Source organism: Chenopodium album, chromosome 19 (assembly GCF_948465745.1).
Source record: "Chenopodium album chromosome 19, dcCheAlbu1.1, whole genome shotgun sequence".
NCBI lineage: Eukaryota > Viridiplantae > Streptophyta > Magnoliopsida > Caryophyllales > Amaranthaceae > Chenopodium > Chenopodium album.
This window is the reverse complement of record NC_137852.1, coordinates 17,152,266-17,174,528: the sequence shown is the minus strand read 5'-3', so window position 1 is coordinate 17,174,528 and position 22,263 is coordinate 17,152,266. Positions and strand designations below refer to the sequence as shown.

The window sequence follows — 22,263 nt, the reverse complement described above, 5'->3', positions numbered from 1 at the left end:
GGTGCCCATAGACCATATTTTCTTGCATATATATTTTTTCTATATTGAGGCTGATGTAGATACCACTGAGAATATGCACTTGCATATAGACCTGGAAAACGGATTGTTCGGGTCAGGTATGGGTTAGATCAGTTCAGGTCGGGTCAACTTCGGGTCAATCAATATTCGGGTCGGGTTTCGGGTAAGGTTGGGTCAATTTGGGTTTTGGGTCAATGGTAATTTGGGTCGAATCAGGTGCCGGGTCTACACTTTGGGTCGAGTTTCGGTCAGGTCATTTCGGGTCGGTCAGTCTATGGGTTCAATTATTGGGTCAAGTTCGAGTCGGGTCAATTTGGGTTAGGTCAATCTTCGTCTATGTCGATGTAGAATTTTGACCAATAATATATTATAATTATCAATAAGTATAACAATTGAATATTAATAATAAATTTATTAGACAATTCCAACAGTACTATATACACGAGATTATATTGTTTCATATAAATGATCACTATTATTGAATTGTTCAAAATTCAAATTAATTAGATACAGTGAAATGTGGAAAAAAAAAAAATTCAACGTAACACTTAAAAGAAGAAGCTAAGAGTAATAGTAATAATAACAATAACAATAACTAGTGTTCTTAATCAAATGGTACTCTTTAGAATTACGAGTACTAAATTACACGCACATTTAATTTCAATAGTATTTTACACATAATACTATACTGTTTAATTTAGGTTAATTTCGATAAGTGTTTATTTGGGTAAAGTAATTAAGCCCTAAATCAGTTAGGTCATTTTGAGTATTTGTTAATTTTGGATCGGGTCATTTCGGGTATAATTTGGGTTGCTTTGGGTTTCGGGTCTGTTCGGGTCAAAATCGGGTCAGGTGACTTCGGATACCGGGTCAAGTTCGGGACGGGTCAATTCGGGTATCGGGTCAACTCCACTTCGGGTCGGGTATGGGCCGGGTTGGGTCAGCTTTGTGTTTGGGTCAATTTTGAGTCTACGTTTTCAGGTCAGTTTCGGGTAACGGGTCGGGTCCTTCAGGTCGGGTCATTCGGGTCGGGTCAGGATTGCAAGCTCTACTTGCATACCCCTCAATCTAGGTTAAAATATTGTGTTTGATTTTAAGAAATACAACATATATTAGGGTAGGAAAGTGGGTAATTGTCATTTTTTTAGGGTTCTACTATTTTTTTTTCCACGAATGAGAAAAAGGTTTTGTAGTGAAGCAAGGTGGTCACAATGACATCCACAATGTCACACAGAAAACCAACCAATAACTCAATCCAATCAGCCCAAAATGTCACAACCAAATCATCAAATAAGATAAGCAACAAAATGCAAATAATAATCGGCTATAATAGGAAGAAATAGTAGAAAACAACACACAAATATTTATGGAAAACCCCTTTGATGTGAAGGATAAAAATCACGGAATCATTTTTTTTAGGGTAAAAATACCCTAGACGCGTGGACCAACCAGAGAGGCCTACGTGTCTAGCCTGGACAGGTCCCCATGGGCTACTCACCAGCTGACACGTGGCAGCCTCAGATGTCAGCAGAATTGCGGCCTTCAAGGCCTAATTCCCGAGAATGCCACAAAACGGCGCAGCCCACCAACCCTAGGTCAGAGTGACCTAGGGGAAGACACTTTTCCCAGTGACCCAATAAATAGGGAGATATTCCCCCATTTTAGGGACAGATTGAATCATTTATTACAACCCACTTTCTTTCTCATCAGAGAACACCTGATCTCGGAATCCGAGAAGATCTCACCTCAATTTCCGCACCTTTTTTTCCATTTTCTTTCAAGTACTAACTTGATCGTAGGAGGCAGAGCTCCAACCATCCGGAGTCTCCATTGTTTTGCAAGTACATGTCGCGTTCAACCAGTCTTCGAGCCGTAACTCTCCCGAGGGACAAAAACACCCAAAACACATTTGAGGAGTTCACCATATCCTTCTTTTATTGATAATTGAGGAAAAAAAGAACTCAAATCACTGTATGATAAAGGAAATAATCGCGTCGTTAGACGACTACACCTAAATCAAATATAATTTATAACACTCAACTTAACCTAATACGAGTATATGGCAAGAAGAGGGGTCGATCCACAGGGAACGATTAAACACTACCAAATGCTATCAACAACTAAGCTAGTCCGGAATAAGGGAATGTAAACTAAAGGTCTAAACAAACTAAAACTAGAGATAAAACATTAAGGGAAATGGTCTAGGAATAGCAATCACTCAAGCATAAACAAAGGCATAGAAGTTGAATTAATTATGAACTAAACATGCTCGAATATCGAAGTAAGGTCCAATCTAACCGCCTTCCGGGGTTAATCGGCTTCTCCTAACATAGCCTCTATGCTTCCACATTAGAACCATATACTAGGAGGTACTATCAAATAACAATCGATAATAATGAACCTTAACTAAGTCAACTTCTGTTCCTTGTTAGCAAAGATTCACCTTTAATCAACCAACAATGTGCACTTGCAAGAAGATTAAAGAATATCAATCATATAAAGACTTTAATCACAAATAAATCAATTCTAAACCTAGAACATGCTCAAGATCCAACTACACCACAACCATCCCCATCCCCTTAATGGGGAATTTACTCACTAATCATGATAATAACAAGATTAATCAACAAATAATCAAGAATCAACATGATCAACAAGCAATACCAATAACAAAAATAATAATCAAAATAAAGCAAATAAACTAGAGGAGAGAGAGTTAGAGATTCTCATTGATTGAAAATGAAAGTCTACAAACAAGATGATCAATCTTCTTCTTCAAAATCCAAGCTCAACAATGGTGAAACCCTCACTTTCTCTCTCTAAACTACTCTAATCCTAAGCTAAACCTAGAGAGAGAAGCTCTCCTAAAACTAATTAGAGAATTAGAATAATAGCTAAAATGTTCTCCCCCTTAAAAGGAAAAGAAAAGGGGTTTAAATAACAAAATAAAACAAAGAGGGACGGAGGAGGTGGTGCGTGCGCGCGCACAGAGTGGTTTGCACGCACGCACAGGAGGGTGTGCACGCACGCACCCCTCTAGTGCTGTTGCAAGCACTCCCTCGAGCCAAGGGGGCAAGGCTACTGGTGCTCTCGAGTGCGCTCTCATGCATCATGCTCGTACGATGGTGATGAACATGGCAGCCCAAAATTCTTCACTCTTGCGCTCTCAAGACCATGGCAGGTGATGATGGTGATGCACGAGAGCGCTAGCCATGAGTGGAAGTTTGCTCCTTGCCTTGAACTCTAGCCAACCAAACGACACGAGGCCGTTTCTCGAGCATCCAAAACACTTGGAGATCCTTCCAAACAAGAGTCCAAGCCTCAAACAACACCTACAATAAAAGAGGGAAAAGCGAGTAAAGTGGAAAAGACAAAAATACCCCTAAAATGCAAGAAAACACAAAAATGGACTACAAACCTTATTAGCAAGAAAACAAGAGAATAAAAGGGGAAAACACGAGAAAGAAAGCGTAAATAGGACTCTAAACTACTCCCTAAGAGTGACATAAATGTCACTCATCAGATTCCCCCAAGCTAAACCTTTGCTCGTCCTCGAGCAAAGCTAAGGCAAAAGAGAGCAAGATGGAATTATTTAAAGCAAAAGAAACAAAATAGAAACCAAGAGAAAGAATGTACACTAACTCACTATCGTAGGAATCACGGTCAATTTTAGCAACTAAAGACAAGCCATTTAAACCCCTAGATCGCCCTAGAGGACGAGTGATGCTCTCGTGAGGGTTTCCTAAGAGCTTACCCCACAACTCTCGACAAAAACCAAGGCAAGACAACAAAAGGAAAAGAAAAATAAACATGAAAAGAGAAAGCAAAACACAAGCTCATGTATGGACAAGAGATAGGGACAAGTACTAATGAATGCAAACCTTTCTAATTGGACAAATGTATGCACGTTCTAAGATGTCAATGGTTGATTCAACACAACACATGCTAAGCATAGAGAACTACTTAGGACTCAATCCACCCTAGCCCCAACCAAACGGGCCACGTTCTCTCCACTAGCTTCAAATCAACCCTTAAGCTAGCTTCTCAAGATTCCACGAAAGAATCGGAAAAAGATAAAGAAATGAAAAACTTTGAGAAGGTAATCCCGACGTCTCAACTATGCATACTTTTTCCATAGGTTTGAAGTCTATTTCCCTCCACCTTTCTTTTGACCTAACCCACTAGAGTCTAAGGGTCTTTTTATTGGTTGTAACGTAAGGCTAAGGGTTAAGGCGAGGCAAAAATTTGAAATTTGGTGATATTTCCTAAGTGAAGCAAAAAGTGCGGCCAACACTCAAAAACACAACTCAAAAGTCACTAAATATCAAACAAAAATACCAATAATGCCATTCTCCAAGCTTATTCAAAACAAACACACAATATTCCCCCCCCCCCAAGCTTGAACAAAGCATTGTCCTCAATGCTTAAACTAGGGAAGAAAATGAAACCATCAAAATATTTTTGTTGTTTTGTTTCTTTTCCAATTTTTTTTCCTTTTTTTTTATTATTATTATTATTCATTGTCCTTGCCTTTTTTTTTTAATTATGGACGGCTTTTTCTTGCAACATCATTTGATTTTCATAAATTTGCATCTTTCTTTACAAGCTCAACTCTAACCAAATCTCAAAGTGCTTCTTGTTTATGATCAACAACTCAAAACTCAAATCTCACATGCCAATACTTCACTAACTAAAAGGGTTGGTAAACAAAGACCATTAGGTTTGTAACGTGGTTTAAACAAGAGTAGGAAACAAAAGGCTCAAATTGGTTAGCAAATAGGTTTATGCAAAATAGAAAATCAAATTTGTAACAAAACAAAAAGAAAATAAAGAAAAATGAGAAAGAAGTGCCATTTTCCTCCCCTAGAGTGCTTCGGTCACGATCTTGGGAGCTATAAGTCAAAACAAGGATCAAGATATGCATAGCTAAGGATCCAAATGCGCCACACAACAAAGTGATGAAGGCTAGAACAATGTTACCTCACACGGGATTATAACTAAGAAAATACCAACTAAGGGTGCCAAATCCACTATAGAGAGCAACACCATCTTACCAAATACCCGTGAACTAAGGCTTCATGGCGCCCTAAAAGTTCTTAACCCGGCTACCTTAGCATGTAATATCCTAGAGTCAACCAATGACACTCTCAAATCGTGCACACATTAACCACTTAGGAAGAAAGGCATTCAAGAGTAAACAAATCCAAAAGATATAATGTCCAAAATAAGAACAAACAAAACACATTTTGCTAAACTTGCCTTGAAGTAAACAAAAATCTTTTTGGATTTTCCAAAAGCATGAAAAACATAGAAATGCATATACTCACGTGCATGGCATATATGAATCTACATCCCACCAAACATGATAGAATACCCTCCCCCAAGCTTCAATGAAACCAAGCTCTCAAATCATAAACAATGAAACCAAGGAGGGGAAAACAAGGAAAAATTAATCCAACATTACCAACACATGATCTTCAAGTCACAGTAAGTAAGAGAAAGGGAAAAGAAGGATACTACCGAATATGGGGAAAATGCAAAATCACACAAAAAACCCGAAATAACCTCATAGGAGCCACAATCTCTACAAATAAGGCTTGAACTCCACATGATAGGCAGGTTGAGGGAAATTTCCTTGATTCTTGATCATCACCAATGCACAAGAGTATATTGAGTTGTGTACCTAGCAAGGAACACAAACACGTCCATGAGAGAAAATCTATTCTAAAAAGAAAAGAAAATGAAAGTAATAAAACACGGGTTATTTCCCGCAAAGGCTTGTTTAACGTCCAAGCATGACCAATCTAGTAAATAACTAGACAAAGAACGCAAAAGCTTGTCATATGCACCTACAAACATATCAAGAAATAGAGCATATGCGATGCTCATATGACAAGCAAACATAAAGTATAAGGAGACTTTATGCTTGAGAGAAGGGAGAAAAGAAAAAGTAAAAGAATCAAAAGAAAAAACAAGAAAATAAGATAAAAATGAAAGATAGGGAGGCAAACTCTCCTCACAAAAATCTTTTTGGTTGGCATTATAACTCTTTTCCTCATCAACAATGAAAGAGTTGGGGGCTTCAGAAGCATAAAAAGGAAAGGGATCCCTAAGCGGTTCTTTGAGAAAAGAAGGTTAATAAAATATTTATAAAAGATGTAAAGTTTAATAAAATATTTAAAACATGTTATCTAAAAGAAAGTTTACAAAAATCATGAATACAAATTTAAATTGAAAAAATATAAAAATAAAAATTATTATTATGATTGAAAAGAAATCACAATTAAAAAAAAAATATACAATTCTTATGATTTAGGATAATTGTTATCCCTAATAACTAACTTACGTAAACATAGTGCGGTTTTGAAAAAAACTCACAATTAAAAAACATAATCTTAGTTTATAGGTAATAATTTTTTGGAAAAAATAACATTATTTCTTTTTAAAAAAGGTGAGATTAGATTAGGAAAAAAAAAAGATAAAATTTATGACGAAAACATATGATGTAATTATAAACTTAAGTTTTATTTTATTTAATTATAAATAGGAATTATTAATTTAATTCACATGCACCAATAATTAACCACGCACTAGTTCGTACATAGGTAACAATTTAGGATTTTATATTGTAGCAGGTAGTCAAAACGCTACTAGAAAAAATTTTAGCGGTTTTAGTAGCAGTTGGCGATAAAGGTAACGTTTAGGTAGCTTTTCTCAAATGTTAAAAATAATAGCGTTTAGAAGTTACGGGTAGCATTTTGTAAATTTTTATGACTTTTTAAACAATATTTATATGAATTTTAATATAATTATTATTGCAACCACTACTTTTGCCAAACAGGACCTAACATGGAACATATGTAAATGAAAAGTGTGACAATAATATTAGGACAGATAAATGACGTAGATTGACATGTCAACTCATAATTTCATTTTAATTGGTAATACACTAAAACTATTGAGTGTTTAGGACAATACACCATGACAGGGATAAATCAATTCATTTTGAAATTGCTACCCACCTAAAATTATTGACTGTTTAGGACAATACACCATGACAGGGATAAATCAATTCATTTTGAAATTGCTACCCACCTAAAACTATTGAGTGTTTAGGACAATACACCAAGTTATTACTTTTATCATTCTATTCGTAATTATTATCTTCAGAGGAAAAATAAACATGGTGACATAGCGAACGCAACTCCTTATACCTTAAAATGAAAGTCCTAAGCTACTGCAAGTATTATTTCTACAAGAGATTGAGGCAGGCCCCGTTCTTTATAGCTGCTCTGCTTTGCTGAAATCTGCTCCGCTCTACTTAAAAATAATACATAGTAATGAATTATTATAATAATAATTAATATTTATAATTATAATAATAAATATTTAATATTTAATAATAATAATAATTAATATTGAATTATTATAACAATAACAATTAATATTTAATAATAATAATAATTAATTAATTAATATTTAATAATAATAATTAATATTAAATAATTATAACATTAATAATAAACAATTATTATTTAATAATAACAATAATAATAATCATAATAATAATAATAATAATAACAATGATGATAACAGTAAAAATAACTTATATTTTTAAAGATAATACTGATTATTAATTTTTAATAATGATAATAAAAAATAATAATTAAATAATATGTAATAATAATAATTATTTTAATTACTATATAATAGTAATTAATATTTAATATTAAAATACAATGATTATAATAATAATGTGATAATATGATTATAATAATAGTAATAATAATAATAATAATCATAATAATAATTAATAATAATAATAATTTATTATTATTATTATTAACGAAATTTGTTCTGCTCGGCTTTGCTTTGCTCGCAGAGCCCTGCTCTTATCTGCTTGGCTCAGCTCAACTCTGCTTCAATCTTCTCTGCTCTACTAAAATCTGCTTTACTCTGCTCTGTTGAAATCTGATGTACTCTACTCTACCCAAAAGCTGAAAAGAACAGGGCCTAAAGTAAGAGAAAATATTCATAATATTTTTTAGGAAAAATTTATAACAATGATCCCACATAGTCCCATCTGTAAAAATCTGAAAATAATCCCATTTTTAGGGGTATACTCTCAAAATGGTCCAAGTGACCTACAACCTCTCTTCCCCTCCCGGCAGCCTCCTCCCCCATCTAGCTCGCTGCCCAGAACCATCCATCGTTGGCGACCAAGCCCCACCATCGGACGTCGCCTTCCCTCTCCCCTAACTCTCACTGCGAAATCCTAACCCCAATGGGCAACATCCTCCTCCTTCCTTCCCCAATCTGATCAAAACGACCCCACCTCCCTACCTTTTCCACTCCGAAAACGGCGAGGGGAGTCATTTCAAGCTAGGGAAAAGGTAGGGATGGCTATTTCATGGTGGTGTAAGGGAGAGTGGACGATTTTGGATGGGGTTACTGCTCGAGTGGTTGTTTTATGGTGGTTTAAGGCAGTCACAGGTGGCCAGGTTAGAAAGAAAGGGGGATCGTCAGTGGAAGAGGTGGTTTGGTCGCCGGCTAGAAATAGACAGACGTTTTTCGGTGCCAACGTTAGGGTGAAGGCTAGGTTGTGGTGGGAGGCGATGGTTGGATTTTATTTTATTTTAATTATTTGTTTTTTAAATTTGATTATTTTATTTAACTTTTTTTAATTATAATTTAAAAATTAGACCAATTAGAACAAGATACGTGTCAAATTAACCTGCTATATACCTACAAATAAGTTAGGGACCATTTTGAGATGATAGCACTAAAAGGTAGGATTATTCCTAGATTTTTAAAAGGTGAGACTATATGGAGAAGACTTGCAAAAGGTGGGATTATTTTTGTAAATTTTCCTATTTTTTAAAGACTATAATACAAAGTACTAACTTGCCGTAGACTCTGTAATTTTTATTTTTTAAATTGTAATTGTGATAGTCTTATTAATGTTTTTTTAAAGAAAATATATAGAATTTATAATTGTATATTACAAATCGGTTAAAATATTCATGCATTGTACGAGCTTTACATCTAGTGTTAATTAAATGTTAGATGATTTCATTTTTCCTGGAATAGATGAGAAAAATTGAAAAAGATAGGAATCCAAAAATTACAAAATTCCTAGTGTCTGGAGCCGTCTGTGTAGACGATGCCTTCTAAGACTTGGCAGGAGTGGAGGCGATGTCGTCTCGGCTCCGCTTGAGTATTTTACTAAAAGATCTGGGAACCTGACCACCCGACAAAAGGAGATGCTTATCAACCATACAACCAGTAAAGCATTTGTGCATTTAACAGAACAGAGAACTAGATGGTTCTCACCCTAGCTCTTATTTGAGCGGCCTTAGCTTCCGAAAGATTCTTGCGGATTTGAGCGGAAGATCGTCTGGGGGTTTATCCTTAGGAAGCATTCTCAAAGCGTCTTCTGCAAAAAAAAACAAACAAACAAACAATTAGAATATAGAATGACCAGCTGGACAATACCATTCAACAGACGGCAGATTGTCGGATGCATAGTAAACCTACGTTTTGAAAACATTGTGCTCAATCCGCAGGCGGACAAGAACGCCTCGTCTCTCAACCACGAACTCATGGGTATCCAATTTTTGGGAACTTTTAATAAATCCCTGATTGAGAAAGTATCCGTTTTGAGTTCAATGAATTTTGACTCAATTATTGTCTCATAGTCCTCATCCTGAATCCGGGGGAGGGCGCATTTCTGACCTAGAAGGTCAGGTTTCTTATTGTACCAGCAGAATTCATAGTTCTCACGCCGTGTGGGGCAGACAGAAGATAGAACCGGTGTTTCCAGTTATCAAATTTGGACACCTTGTCCAAGGTCATCTTGTGTTTGGGGTAAGTGGTGAGTGTATACCACGCCCTCCAACCGCTTGGGTTACGGCTATTATAGTGCATATGGACGAACGCCTCCTAGCCGGGATGCAGACCTTGCATCTCACAAGCGGCAAAGTACCCCAGAATATTAACCAAGGAGTTTGGGGACAGTTATCAGACGCCTAGGCCATAGCCTTTCAAGAAAGCCTTCACCGCGTCGTGAAGGGGAAACCGGAGATCGGCAAGAAACGCCGCCTCACAGCAGCCAAAATAGGCGTTAGCGTTCTCTTGGTCGTCTTTCCAAGAAATGGTGTCCAGCTCAGGCGACACCCGGATGTTGTACCCATCGCCAAGGGAACTGAGAGGGGAAGAGACAGTACCTTATGATTTGAGTTCTGAAGGTGTCAGGTGTTGACCGGTTGTATCAGGTAGACGCAAGCTCAGCTGTTTGTAGTTAACGCAAATGGTGGGTAGAGTTTCTCCCTCTATAACTTGCTTTATCTCTCTAGAAACTTTTTGCAAATGTGCAAAAAGAAGGGGGGTAAATCTTATATTTATAGACGGGTAAATACACGGGTATTCCTGTAATTTTACCGGAATGTGAATAGTTAAAATTCACAGTCAAATTTGCAGTGTGGACATTCACACCATACTTGATGATTAAATTAATTAACTCTTAACACTTACAATTTTATTTAGAGGACAAACAAAAGGAAATACCGAGACAAACATACTGAATTGGAGTTTGGTCGAAGTATTGCTTGACTAGGTCGGAAGACAAACAAACTAAAGGAGTGAGTCAAACAATGGAGTGAAGGATTGAAGGAGCAAGGAGACAAGAAACAACTAAGGTTAAGGCTGTAAAATAAGATGTGCATAATAGAGGGTAGGACATTAAGTATTATGTGCACCATGGTGCACCTGGCCTAATCCGCGCCCAACAGAGGAAGCCCAAACGAAAGAAGTCTTACGAAGTTTAGGTTTTTTTTTATTAGAATAATAGTTCATCCTCTCTACAACTGTCATATCTATTTGAGTTCAAAAAATATTGTCATATTTTTTTTTATTTCATTTAAAAAAATTTCTCTCTCCTCTCATAAATTAAAAGCCTTCCTCAATTAATTCTTGTATTTTCTCTCTCCTCTCATCATTTTTCTCTCTCTAAAAACTGCAACCTATCATGGCAAAAGACAAAAAACACATGAAAACACCTTCAAAAAGATAAACATCATTTGAACTTCTTTGATTTTCCTACATCTCAAATTTGCTAATATAATTCAACAAATTGTAAAATTGAAACTATATTGTACTACTCCCTCCGTGTTTTTATAAGTGTTACACTTATCAAATCCGGCCGTGTTTTAATAAGTGTTACACTTCTTTTTTTTGGCAAAAAACTACATTAAAATATTATATCTCTCTCATCTCATGGTCCCCACCCAAACCCACTACTACTTTTTATTACATCTTTCCTCTCACACTCATTACTTTTCAATAAACTATTAACACCACTATCTTTCTTTTACAATTTTTTAATACTCCAACTACCCCACTTACCTCTTATTATATTAAAGTCAATTAATTTGCCTAAAACTATGTGCCGGTCAAACTGTAACATTTAAAAAAACCCAATTGTTAAAAACATCTAAACCCTAATAACAAACCACTGAACACCATACAAAAACCTTTGAACCCCTACAAAACTTTTGAACCCAACCACAAACCACTGAACACCTTTCAAAATTTTCTGAACCCCTACAAAAATCTCTAAACCCCAACCATAAACTACTGAACACCCTACAAAAACCTCTGAATCCCCTACAAAAATTTCTGAACCACAACCACAAACCACTTAACACCCTACAAAAACCTTTGAACCCCCTACAAAACTTCTGAACCACAACCACAAACCACTGAACACCATACAAAAACTTCTAAACTCCCTACAAAAATTCTGAACCCCAACCACAAACCCCTGAACACCTTTGAAAAACCTGTGAATCCTCTACAAAAACTTCTGAACCCCAATCACAAACCACTGGACACCCTTTAAAAACTTCTGCACTTGAAGACACTGCTCAGAATGCCAAATGTTCAGATTTATGAATTATAAAGTACAGAATGCCAAATTTTTTAATAAATTTAAAAATACATAGATATAAAACAAAAATAAGTTCATAAGTAATGTATCACATGTTCAGAATTATAATAAAGATATTCGTAATTCAAAAAATACATGTTATGTATTTATAGATTACGTATTATACGTTCATATTTTTAACTTAAAATGTTCAAATACTAAAATATTATTAAATACAAAATTGTTCATATCGAAATACACAGTTATCACTAAAAAAATCAAAAGAATATGAAAGCTACATATTCTGAAACTCAAACCTAGCCATGGTGATTTAAAAGATGAAATCTCACCGGAAAATTATCACACCATCGTCTTAACCACCTTCTCCTCGACGACAACGCCATTTTTAGCTTCACTACTTCAGTGTAAAAACTCCATTAACAAAGCTTCAAATCGAAGGTTGAAGAAATCAAAAATTGGATTTAATTTATTGTAATGAAGGAATTCACTCTACGGTGATCAACAATATGAAGGAAGTCAATTAAAAGGATGATGAACGAAAACAAGAGAAAGAAAAATAAAATAGAGGGTAAAATAAAGGAGAGAGAAAATAAAAGAGAGAAAAATAAAAAATTAGGGAATTAAAGGAGGAAAGAGAAGAGAGAGTTTATTTTAATTGGTGGTTCACATAGAACTATATGCACCATGGTGGATCTTATAATTTGCCGAGGGTAGGATGCAAACAAAATGCATAGAAAACATTGGGCTTTGTAAATGTCTAAATAAGAAAAAAGGCCTAATGTGAGAATTGGTTAAGATATCGAGCGGACTTGAAATTGAGTCGAGCTCACTCGATCCAAGCTTTAACTGAGCTGAGTAGGCTGTCAAACGTGTTGTGTCGTATTGAATTTGAGTTCGTGTCAATATTAAACGGGTTGATAAACCCTCAACCCAAACCTAACCCGTATATGAAACGGATGAAAAACCCTTGACCCAAACGCAACCCGCTTATTAAACAGGTTATCTGCGTAACCTTATACCTACTTGTGCTATTTTTATAAAAGACTTTAAAGTGAAACAGTAGTAAAATTTGTCCACCCAAACCAAAATTATTTCCTGCTAAAAGTTTTTACTAATATATATAATATTAAATTATGTAGCTAGGAGGATTAGTAAGATTGACATAAAAAAAATTTAATTATGTTGACTAATTTAATAGACAAGTCAAGCGTGTCGAATTTACGTTCAACCCATTATTATAATCGGGTTCTGCGTATCGGTTTCGGGTTAAAAATTTCAACCCAAACCTAACCCATTTAATTTCGTATTGGGTTCATGTCGAACCAATTACTTAAACGGATAGAGAATTCTTGACTTAAACCCGCTTATTTCGTATTGGGTTCATGTCGAATTATTGTATCGTGTCAGCTTTTGACAGCCTGCCAAGCACCGAGAAGCTCACAAGGAGGCTTGGCTCGTTAACCCCTAGTCCCTATACTCCCTACTAAAGAAAAAAAAAATTTAACAAAAAAAAAAAAAGTTAAAGATAATGCTAATAATATATGGGTCATCTTGTTTCAAATTGAATGGGGCAAATACACAGTTTGAAGCTACGTCAAGTTTGCACTCATGGCGCACAACCTGCTCAATATCTTTATCCCCTCCTATGCAATTAATGCCGGAACACTGATTTCTTCCCCTTTTCCTCAATTGGGTTTTCGGGGAATTAGGCATTCCTTTTACAAGTGTAATCAATCAATGCAAACTCAAAATTTTAAGCTATCTTCCATGGTTTCTTGCAGAGCAATTGGCTCAGTAAGCCTCTTTCCCTCTCTTGAATCCAGATTAATCTAGTTTGCCTGCCTTTTATTTTAGTATTTATATATATTTTTATAACATTAATTTGTCCTTTGTCATATATAAGTTTCTGGTTTAGGATATGAGAAAGTGAAATTAGCTAATGGGTTTCTTCAGAATTGAGAATTGAGGAAAAAGGTTTCATTGTTTTTGAAAAATCTAACATCTTGTATATGCTGAGTAGCTTAGGTTGTTTGCTTATTTTTGGCGAAGTTTATATGTGCTCAGTGATTTCAGAGCCTTATTATAAGCTTATTGTATATTCTAGAATGTGACCATACTTATAGTTCTAGATTTTAGTGAATTATGTAGAGAATTTTCGCTTCGAAAATTACACCATTGTGACACTAGAGGCTTAAGTGTATTACTCAAATGTTAAGAGGAAAGAGGAGGAAGTGAATTGGATCATTCTCCCTTCTCACTGTTCTTTCCTTTTGCATACGAGTGTATAGTAGAGGAGCTTGTCTTGAACACTCGGCTGCTGCTGCCAACAGTTCTATCGCGGCATAAATTAGTGTTAAATGTAATATTAATCAAACTCTTCATTTTAAATCAGAGACCTTTGTTGGAAGGACACTTGACACATCAATAAGTTCAATTTAGGCCCAGAAATCTTGTAATTTTTTCATAAAAGGGAAATAACAAAGTTCTGTATCTTATATTGTGCGGGTTCAAACTTTGTTACCTGAAGGATTCTCTACTTGCTCCTGTCTAATGGATAATTTCGAGGGCTTGGAAATAGGTTGCTCGAATTATGTTGTTTTATTTTCGTTCTTTTTTTTTTATTTCTTGAATTGGGTTGGCACTAGTGCTTGATATACTGCCAATTTTTGTCATAAATGACTTTTGAGCATGATAAATGGGATTTAACTTTGCAGGATTTAAATGAAGACACTGATGATATGTTTGATGATCTCTTCGAAAAGCATGGAAAAGTGGTATTCAGAAGTAAAGACCAGAAGACATCTGGTGCAGAAATTGATGATGATGCTGAGAGTTTAACATGTAAGTACAATCCATGATTGCTAGATATTAGTACTAGGCATCTTGCATTTTTCTTTTAATCATCTACGATGACTTTTTTTTATATAAACAGGAAGCTATGCTTTATTGCTTAGATCTTTATTGCTTAGATCTCAATGGTAGTGTTACATTGTTACCTCAACTGCCGCTCTGATGCTTACAAAAAAAAGCTCCTTCAATCAAAGCCTTAATCCCATAATGAGTGGGGTCGGCTACATGAACCAAAAGTGATTATTCCGTATAATCATGCACAAAAATCTTTCTTCTCCATCCCTTACTATCAAAAACCTCATTCTCATGCAAATCCATATGGTTCATACTTCATATTCTTCCTAACTCCTTACAAAGTCCAAACAAGTCATTTTCGGTCTCCCTCTAACTCGTTTAACCTCTCCATGATCCCACTCTTCGTACTGGTGTTCCATGGAGTCACCGTCTTATATGCCCGAACCAACGTAGTCAATTTTCCCTTAGTTTACCATAATCTTACCAATTTTACCATAACCTTACCAATTTTGTTATGACTTTGACATTCCAAGATGGATGAATTTATAATGGATATTTAAATTAGTAAATGCCATAAATCTATATTAAGGATCTGACTCCCCTAGAACAGTCTCATTCTAAGCTCTCAAAAAGGCAGTACAATCTGAGTCTTTCCTGTATTTGGTTTTTTTATCCCAGCAGATTATGTTGGTAGCCTTTCAAACTATTAACACTTGTTTTGTGAATTACAACACCCCTGAAACAACCTTAATATATCTATTTCTTCATGGATGTCAACCTTCTTAAATTTGTTTTCTAGATTCAATTTCCGGGAAACTGTTGTCAGTGTTTGTGCAAGTGTATGTTTAAGTTTTACCTTTTTTGCTGTAGGGGATAATGCATCTTGTGCAAGTATAAGATAAGCTCAATGATTTGTAAACTCTCATCGTGATAAAATAGTTCATGCATCAAACATACTATTTAAAGGTCGAAAAGTAGCGGACAGCTTTGTGTTCATCATATGGATGATATAAGTTTAAAATAGTAGGAAATATTAAGAGCATCTGGACAAGGTTCTTGTTTCTAACTTCTCTTTATGCTCATGTTCTTTGGGTCTTCTTTGGCATATCATTGTGAGATGTAAAATGTGATTGCATTTCCCTTTTCTCCCTACATGTTGAACTTCTGGTCATCCCTCTGTTCATGAACATTCTTAAATAGTTAAATATGATCAGTCCATGTTATGACCCTCTGACGCTGTTGAAATCTGATTTCATTTTGCATTTTATAAAACGTATTTGTGTTCTGTTTCCTGGCAGCTTTGCTGAATATCTAGCTGTCGTATCATTCAGCAGATTAGTTGCTTTCATCGTTAACCTGCATACCCTAATAATGCTCTGAATTACTGTTGGTTTCTTGTTATGTTATTCTTGTAACAAAATTGCATCATATGCACTGGCATGAAATCACTGCAAATTTAAACTTGTGAATCAGTGCAGTTGCTGTGACAATGGCCAAGGTTGCAAATGAGGTAAAGGCTGCGGATATAAAAGTTTTATTTGTAAAACCTCTTGTATACTGGACTCGGTTTTTCATAATTGCAACGGCATTTTCTCGTCCTCAAATCGATGCAATTAGGTATGCACATGGCTGCACAATTTCTGCTATTTAAATTTCAGTGAGGCCCAACATTTTCCTTTGTTTCCAAATAGATTCAATTGTTCACTATCTAGGAAATATGATGCCTATTACCTTTTTGTTACAGGACAAAAATGGCAGATCTCGCTGAAGAGAAGTTTGGGAAAATTCCGAATGGTGACTTAAAACCAAACTCTTGGACACTATTGGATTTTGGTAAGATTTTGATTTTATTTTTCTGTGGATCCAGTCCAATTAATGAGCCGTAGAATGTATATGCACACCTTGAATTGGACTTGATATCTTGATGACTTGCGCTATGGCACACATTGATTATAACTAAATTCTGTCCTTTTTTCTTCCAAAAAATAAATAAATAAAATAAATCTGTCCTTTTTGTGCATATGATATCAATATATGAATATAAGGACTCTTAGGCCCAGTTCTCTTCACATATTTTTGTTAACTGATTTTTTTTTTTTTTTTTTTTTTTTTTGCCTTTTTTTTTGTTATTATTGAAATTAAGTTAGTTTTCCTGGACCTAAATTACTTTTTCACTTAACTTATTATTATTGATTCAATATTATATTTGTTCTTTAAAGTTACTTAATTTAACAGAACTAAACTTTTTTTTACAGAATTGAATTATTTTTGCTAAACTTAAATTATTTTTAATGTGTTAAATCATTCTTTCACCAAAAAAAAAATGAACTTAAATTATACTGTATTTAGGAATGTTATTTGAATAAGGTGAAGTAAACATTATTTTTACCGAATATTTCTTAAATAAGGTGAAGAGAACATCGCTTTAGAGTGTATTGGTTCCAAGATCAAGTGAGAGATTGACCTGATGACTTCCATGCTTAAACCAAGTATGTATAAGCTGCAGTTGAGGAGTACAATTTGAATCAGATACTCAAAATAAATTTTAGTGTTCATCGACTGAATGAAAAACCTGTAATAGACTAACCTACGGAGGGTAGCATGTGTATTCTAGAAATATTAGTTTACTAGGTTAATAGTCCTTAGTATAAATAGAGGAGGAGGGGAAAGAAAATGGTAGGCAGGAATTGTATTAGGGAAACCTAGAGAGAGTTATGGCCTCAAGCCATTGTTAGAGAGTGATAGCCTCAAGCTATTAAACCTATCCTTTGTAAATCTTTTGCCATTTTTAATCATTAGTCAAGCTTCCATATTTCTTTTTCCTTCTTTATAAATCAATTCAACAAAAATTAGATTATTAACTTATATAAAAGAACCAATCTGTCTCTTTATTTTACTGTTATTAGTGTGAGAAAATGAGTTCATTACAAAACCCTTTGATTTAATTTTTATGCGAGCATGCAAAAAGTAAATGTAACAGTAATACTTCTTCACAATGCAACCTCAGGGCATTGCATTAAGTTTATGCTAAAAGCATCATCTTTCAAAAGAATTTCTTAGGTATCCAGAGTGGTAAGTGAATTGAGAAAGAATGAAACCATGTTCTTCCTAAGATTACTAGACTACTTATCTTTTTAGGGAAGAAGCATATCATAGCATATTGCAATCAAAACACAAAAGACGACCGAATTTTTTTTAAATAATAAAATTTTACATTCTATTCATTTTTTAAAAAACAATTGGTTAAAGAGTTAGTGTATGAATTGTGCAAAACTCGAAGATTTGCAGTTTTTATGAAACAGGGAAAGTATGTCATTCTCTGAATTTATTTTGCAAGCTTCAATTTCCTGTGTTATTTTTAATAACAAAGACAACCTGGTGGCATGGGGCATGGCAGAAATGTATATGTTACATAAAAAAAGATGTATATAACCACAGTTTTTTAACAGAGATCCCTTATCTAATGTAGCCTATTGTTGAAGGAACGGAGGGAGTATGAGTTTTCTCCTGTCTTTGTGACATAGGGATTTCATTGAGTGATAACAACTCATGCATCCGAGTACCCCTGAACTTCCCTGAATTAGCAATGTGGGTCTCTCCACATGTTTTCTTCCATCCCAAGGAGGTACTAAATTGAATTTGGACCTCTACATAGGTCCTGCAATCATTGCCGGTTCTGGTGGTATACTACCCCTTCCTTCTTAGCTTTTCCTTGCCAAAGATTGACAAGTTTTAGATGGAGTGGTGCCTGGCAGTTAAGTTTGGATGATACTTTTTTTGTAAGCTTTACTGTTGCATTTCAATATGATTGCTCTTTTGTACTCTGTAGATGAAGGATTATCGTTAACTCATAACTTATCGTCACTCATTCTAAGGGGATATCTCTTGAAGACTTGAAATTTTCATTACATGTTAAATGGCTTCAAATTAAATTTTACTCGTCTGTGATACAGGAGATGTTGTCGTCCATATATTTCTTCCCCCACAGAGGGAATTCTACAATTTAGAAGAATTCTACGGCAATGCCAAGTCCATTGAGCTGCCATTTGAGGATGAAAAGCCATTTCTCCGGTAAAAAAATCTGCTTAATTAATGGCACACCTATGAGGTTTCCAGGCTACAGCCTGACAGAAGAAAATTCTGAATCATTTTGTGGCCGCCAACCCTGTTCATGGAGTTTGAGTCTTTTGACTGTGTCTGCATCAAGCAGTGATATATGCTTAGTCTGGGCTCGGTTTCATTTTTGATATGTGAGCTGGTGTTGTATTCTGGAGGTGAAGGAAACTAATGTGCAATTATCAATGTTGGCCAGATTGAGTGCTGCTGTTTGATTTAAGGCCTATAGTTAAGGCATGTAGGTTATAAAATTCGAGGCCTGTAGTATATCAGTGAAGGAATTGTTAGTTGATAAAAGTAGATCCATCGCTTTGCTATTTTTTTTTTTTTAATTTTTTTTTTTTAATCTTTAGGAAGGATTTGGGAATAAAGATATCTTCATTCCAGTTATTAGCTTAAGCAGAGATTGATAAATACTTCATCAGACATTAATATATGTGGCTTTGCAAGGTGTATGAGACATCTTTAACTATTAAAATCTTTCATTATGCATTAAATAAATTTATGCAAAATTTGATATGTTGAAGATGTACATTGAACCAAACTAATGAAAAAATTAATATATATACTCTCACCATTTCTTTTTAGTTGCATCACTTCCCTAAAATGAAAACTTCATATCAGTTGCATCACTTTCCTTTTTAGTTAATAAACTCTTTTATCTCTCTCCTGTCACATGAATCCATTTTTTTATTCTATCTATATCTTTCATCTCTAAAAATTGTTAGAAGTTTGCAATTTGTAAAGTAATGCAACTAAAATGACACGGATGAAGTATATAAGACCCTCTCCAATGGTGAGACTCAAGTGAGTATTTTTATGAGAGAGTATTTTTTGTAATGTATACCAATAAGTTGGTATCTAAACTTTGCAACTCAAAAAGAAAGTTGCTAAGTTTAGATACTCAACTTTAAGTCTCATTTGACAAAAAGTGTGGGTTCTGATAGCTTGTAATTTTGCATGATTTTAGAGTGATTTTGAGCCTTAGAATTGGGAGAAATCAATGTCTTAGTTCACTAATTACTCTATTTTTATGTATTTTTTTGTGTGTATCCTATGCTTCACGGGTTTGCTAGTGTTTTGGTGCATATTTAGGTATAAAAAAGACACTTTGAAGCTTTTGGACAAATAAGAAAAGAAGTTGGAGGCAAGAGGAGGAAACAAGGGAGCTATGGAAGAATGAAAGAAACATGGAAAAGAGTCCAAGAGTGAAATAAGAGTATTTGGAAAGAATTTTGCACTAAGGTCTACTTCAAATGCCCATAACTTTTGTTCTACTCAATATTTTTAAGTGATTCAAATTGGAGATTAAAGTTCATCTCAAGAGCTTTCCAACGACAGGTCACATGCCTTATTCCAATGAGTAATGAAAAAGTTATGACCTTCCAAAACGAAGTTGTTTCGCTAGAAAAAGTTGCACGTCCGTGCCAAATAGTTGCACGTCCGTGCAAAGACCTGCACGTCCGTGCCGATTGATGCAAGTCCGTGCAAGGTCAGGTAGTAACTGTTGTTCGTGTTTTAACAGGTCTGCACGCCCGTGCAACCTTTGGCACGCCCGTGCCGACCTGTAGACGGGCCAAATCTTGTTTTCTTCGTCCGTTTACTTGGGGGTTATATAATACCCCTTTGGCTTTATTTGTAGGGGAGATCTTCTTCTCCCTTAGTCTTCTTAGGCTCTTTCTCTTAGTTAACAATGTAGATTTTTAATTAATCAGTTGTTTTAGCTTAGAATCTCTCAAACTCAAGCATTGTAGAAGATAATTTCAAGCTTTATTCTCTCAATTTCAACATTTCTCCTTAACTTTGAAGCTTCAAGTAGTAATCTCTTACTCTCTTTTCTTCTTAATTTTCTGTTTTTATATGTTTTTGTGAATCTTAATTTTCTCTTAATCCTTGCTAATTATTCTTGCATGCATGTTCAATGTTAGAATGTTACTCTTATCCATGATTTGTGACTAGTTCTTTAGTTAGGGGTTGGGTTTCATGGTTGATTGACTTGGATTTATTCATGCTCTACTTTGGGTTAATTGTTGTTTGTGCATGAATTGATTGTTGCATGTGTGTTTTGGTGGCCACTTTATGCTCATGTGTTCATTCCCTTACTCACATTGAAAGATGGGGTTTTGTAGTGAGTCTCTTCTTGTGCAATTGGATTATGCTATTTTGATGAATATGGATGCTTTGTTTCAATGAATAGGATGCTTTAGTGTGATAATTTAGGTGAGAAATCCCAATTATTTGTGCCTTAAGCTTTCTCGGACCGATCGAAAGACAAACTCGAGTTAGAAATCCACTTCCTATCATTGAGACTTTGTTTCTTATCATGTTAGTTGTTTGATCTAGGAAATGGTTAGTGTTGTGGCTTTGAAAGAAGGCAACATTGAGTTCCCATTCTATCACCCATGTAAGTTCATGATTTATCCTTGTTATCGATTATTTGGTTTGGTTGGTGTTGAACCCCATTTATCCCTATCACTTCTTTCCCTTGTCATTTCTTTAGTCTAAGCTAGTTAGTCCATAAACTTTCAATTCTTGATTCGGTCTAGCTTATTATAATTAACACTTGTCGGTGATTCCCCTTAGTCCCCGTGGAAGAATGACTCTTACTTACCATTATGTTTAGGTTAATGGTTACTTAGGTAGTTTGACCCTAGGACGTTTGCCCAACGACCAAATATCCTCCCGTCAGGTTCTTATCAATATTATAATATGTTTGTAATTTATTTAAGTTTTAATTTTATTTTTTTTCTAAAAAAAAAAACTTATAATATGATTTAGTGGGCCATAAATTGAAAGTGACATTAGTATTCTTTAGAAAGTCTCACCATTGGAAAATTAGACTTCACATGAGTTGCTAAATTGAGAAGTTGGTTGGGTATCACCATTGGGGGTAAAAAACAACTCATTTTGTATTTCAATACTCAAAGTTGAGTCTCACCATTGGAGATGGTTTAAGTTAAGAAAAATATTTTCTTCAAAAAAAAAAAAAGGTTAAGAAATATATGGTTTGCTAAGAATCACCCTTATAAAAGTAATAGGGAACAATCACTATAAAGGAAAGCACCAAGCAGATAAGATAATATTAAGCAAAATTATTGAAGATTGCCCGTAAATTGGCTTGATAGGATGGTAGATTAGACCCAATTTTTCACAACTTTTGCAGGCTGTGTTTAGCTTCAATATCAACAACTTATTATCCTTTACTTGTGCTATATTTACAATGAAAGGTTTCGTAGCGTGTCCTAAAAAATGTGTTCTTATAAAAGCATTTCCTTTTAGAATAGACATCAAGAGAGAGAAAAAAAAATGATGTTAAA

The 22,263-nt window shown here is 34.9% G+C and overlaps 1 protein-coding gene across 1 annotated transcript; it reads left to right on the top strand.

Annotated features, from left to right (window-relative positions):
* The first annotated feature begins 13,516 nt into the window (after positions 1 to 13,516).
* On the top strand, positions 13,517 to 19,465 carry LOC145593494 (protein Iojap, chloroplastic-like). The gene is made up of 5 exons (XM_081649744.1): positions 13,517 to 13,759; positions 14,680 to 14,806; positions 16,309 to 16,447; positions 16,575 to 16,663; positions 18,784 to 19,465. Exons 1-5 carry the CDS (start codon positions 13,574 to 13,576, stop codon positions 18,903 to 18,905), a joined length of 663 nt encoding a protein of 220 aa, XP_081505870.1. The 5' UTR covers positions 13,517 to 13,573; the 3' UTR covers positions 18,906 to 19,465.
* Positions 19,466 to 22,263: the final 2,798 nt, after the last annotated feature.

Coding starts and splice junctions, on each gene's coding strand:
- LOC145593494 (XM_081649744.1), top strand. CDS start 13,574: ATGGCGCACAACCTGCTCAATATCTTTATCCCCTCCTATGCAATTAAT. Junction 13,760..14,679: donor CTTGCAGAGCAATTGGCTCA/GTAAGCCTCTTT, acceptor TTAACTTTGCAG/GATTTAAATGAAGACACTGA. Junction 16,664..18,783: donor TTGGACACTATTGGATTTTG/GTAAGATTTTGA, acceptor TCTGTGATACAG/GAGATGTTGTCGTCCATATA.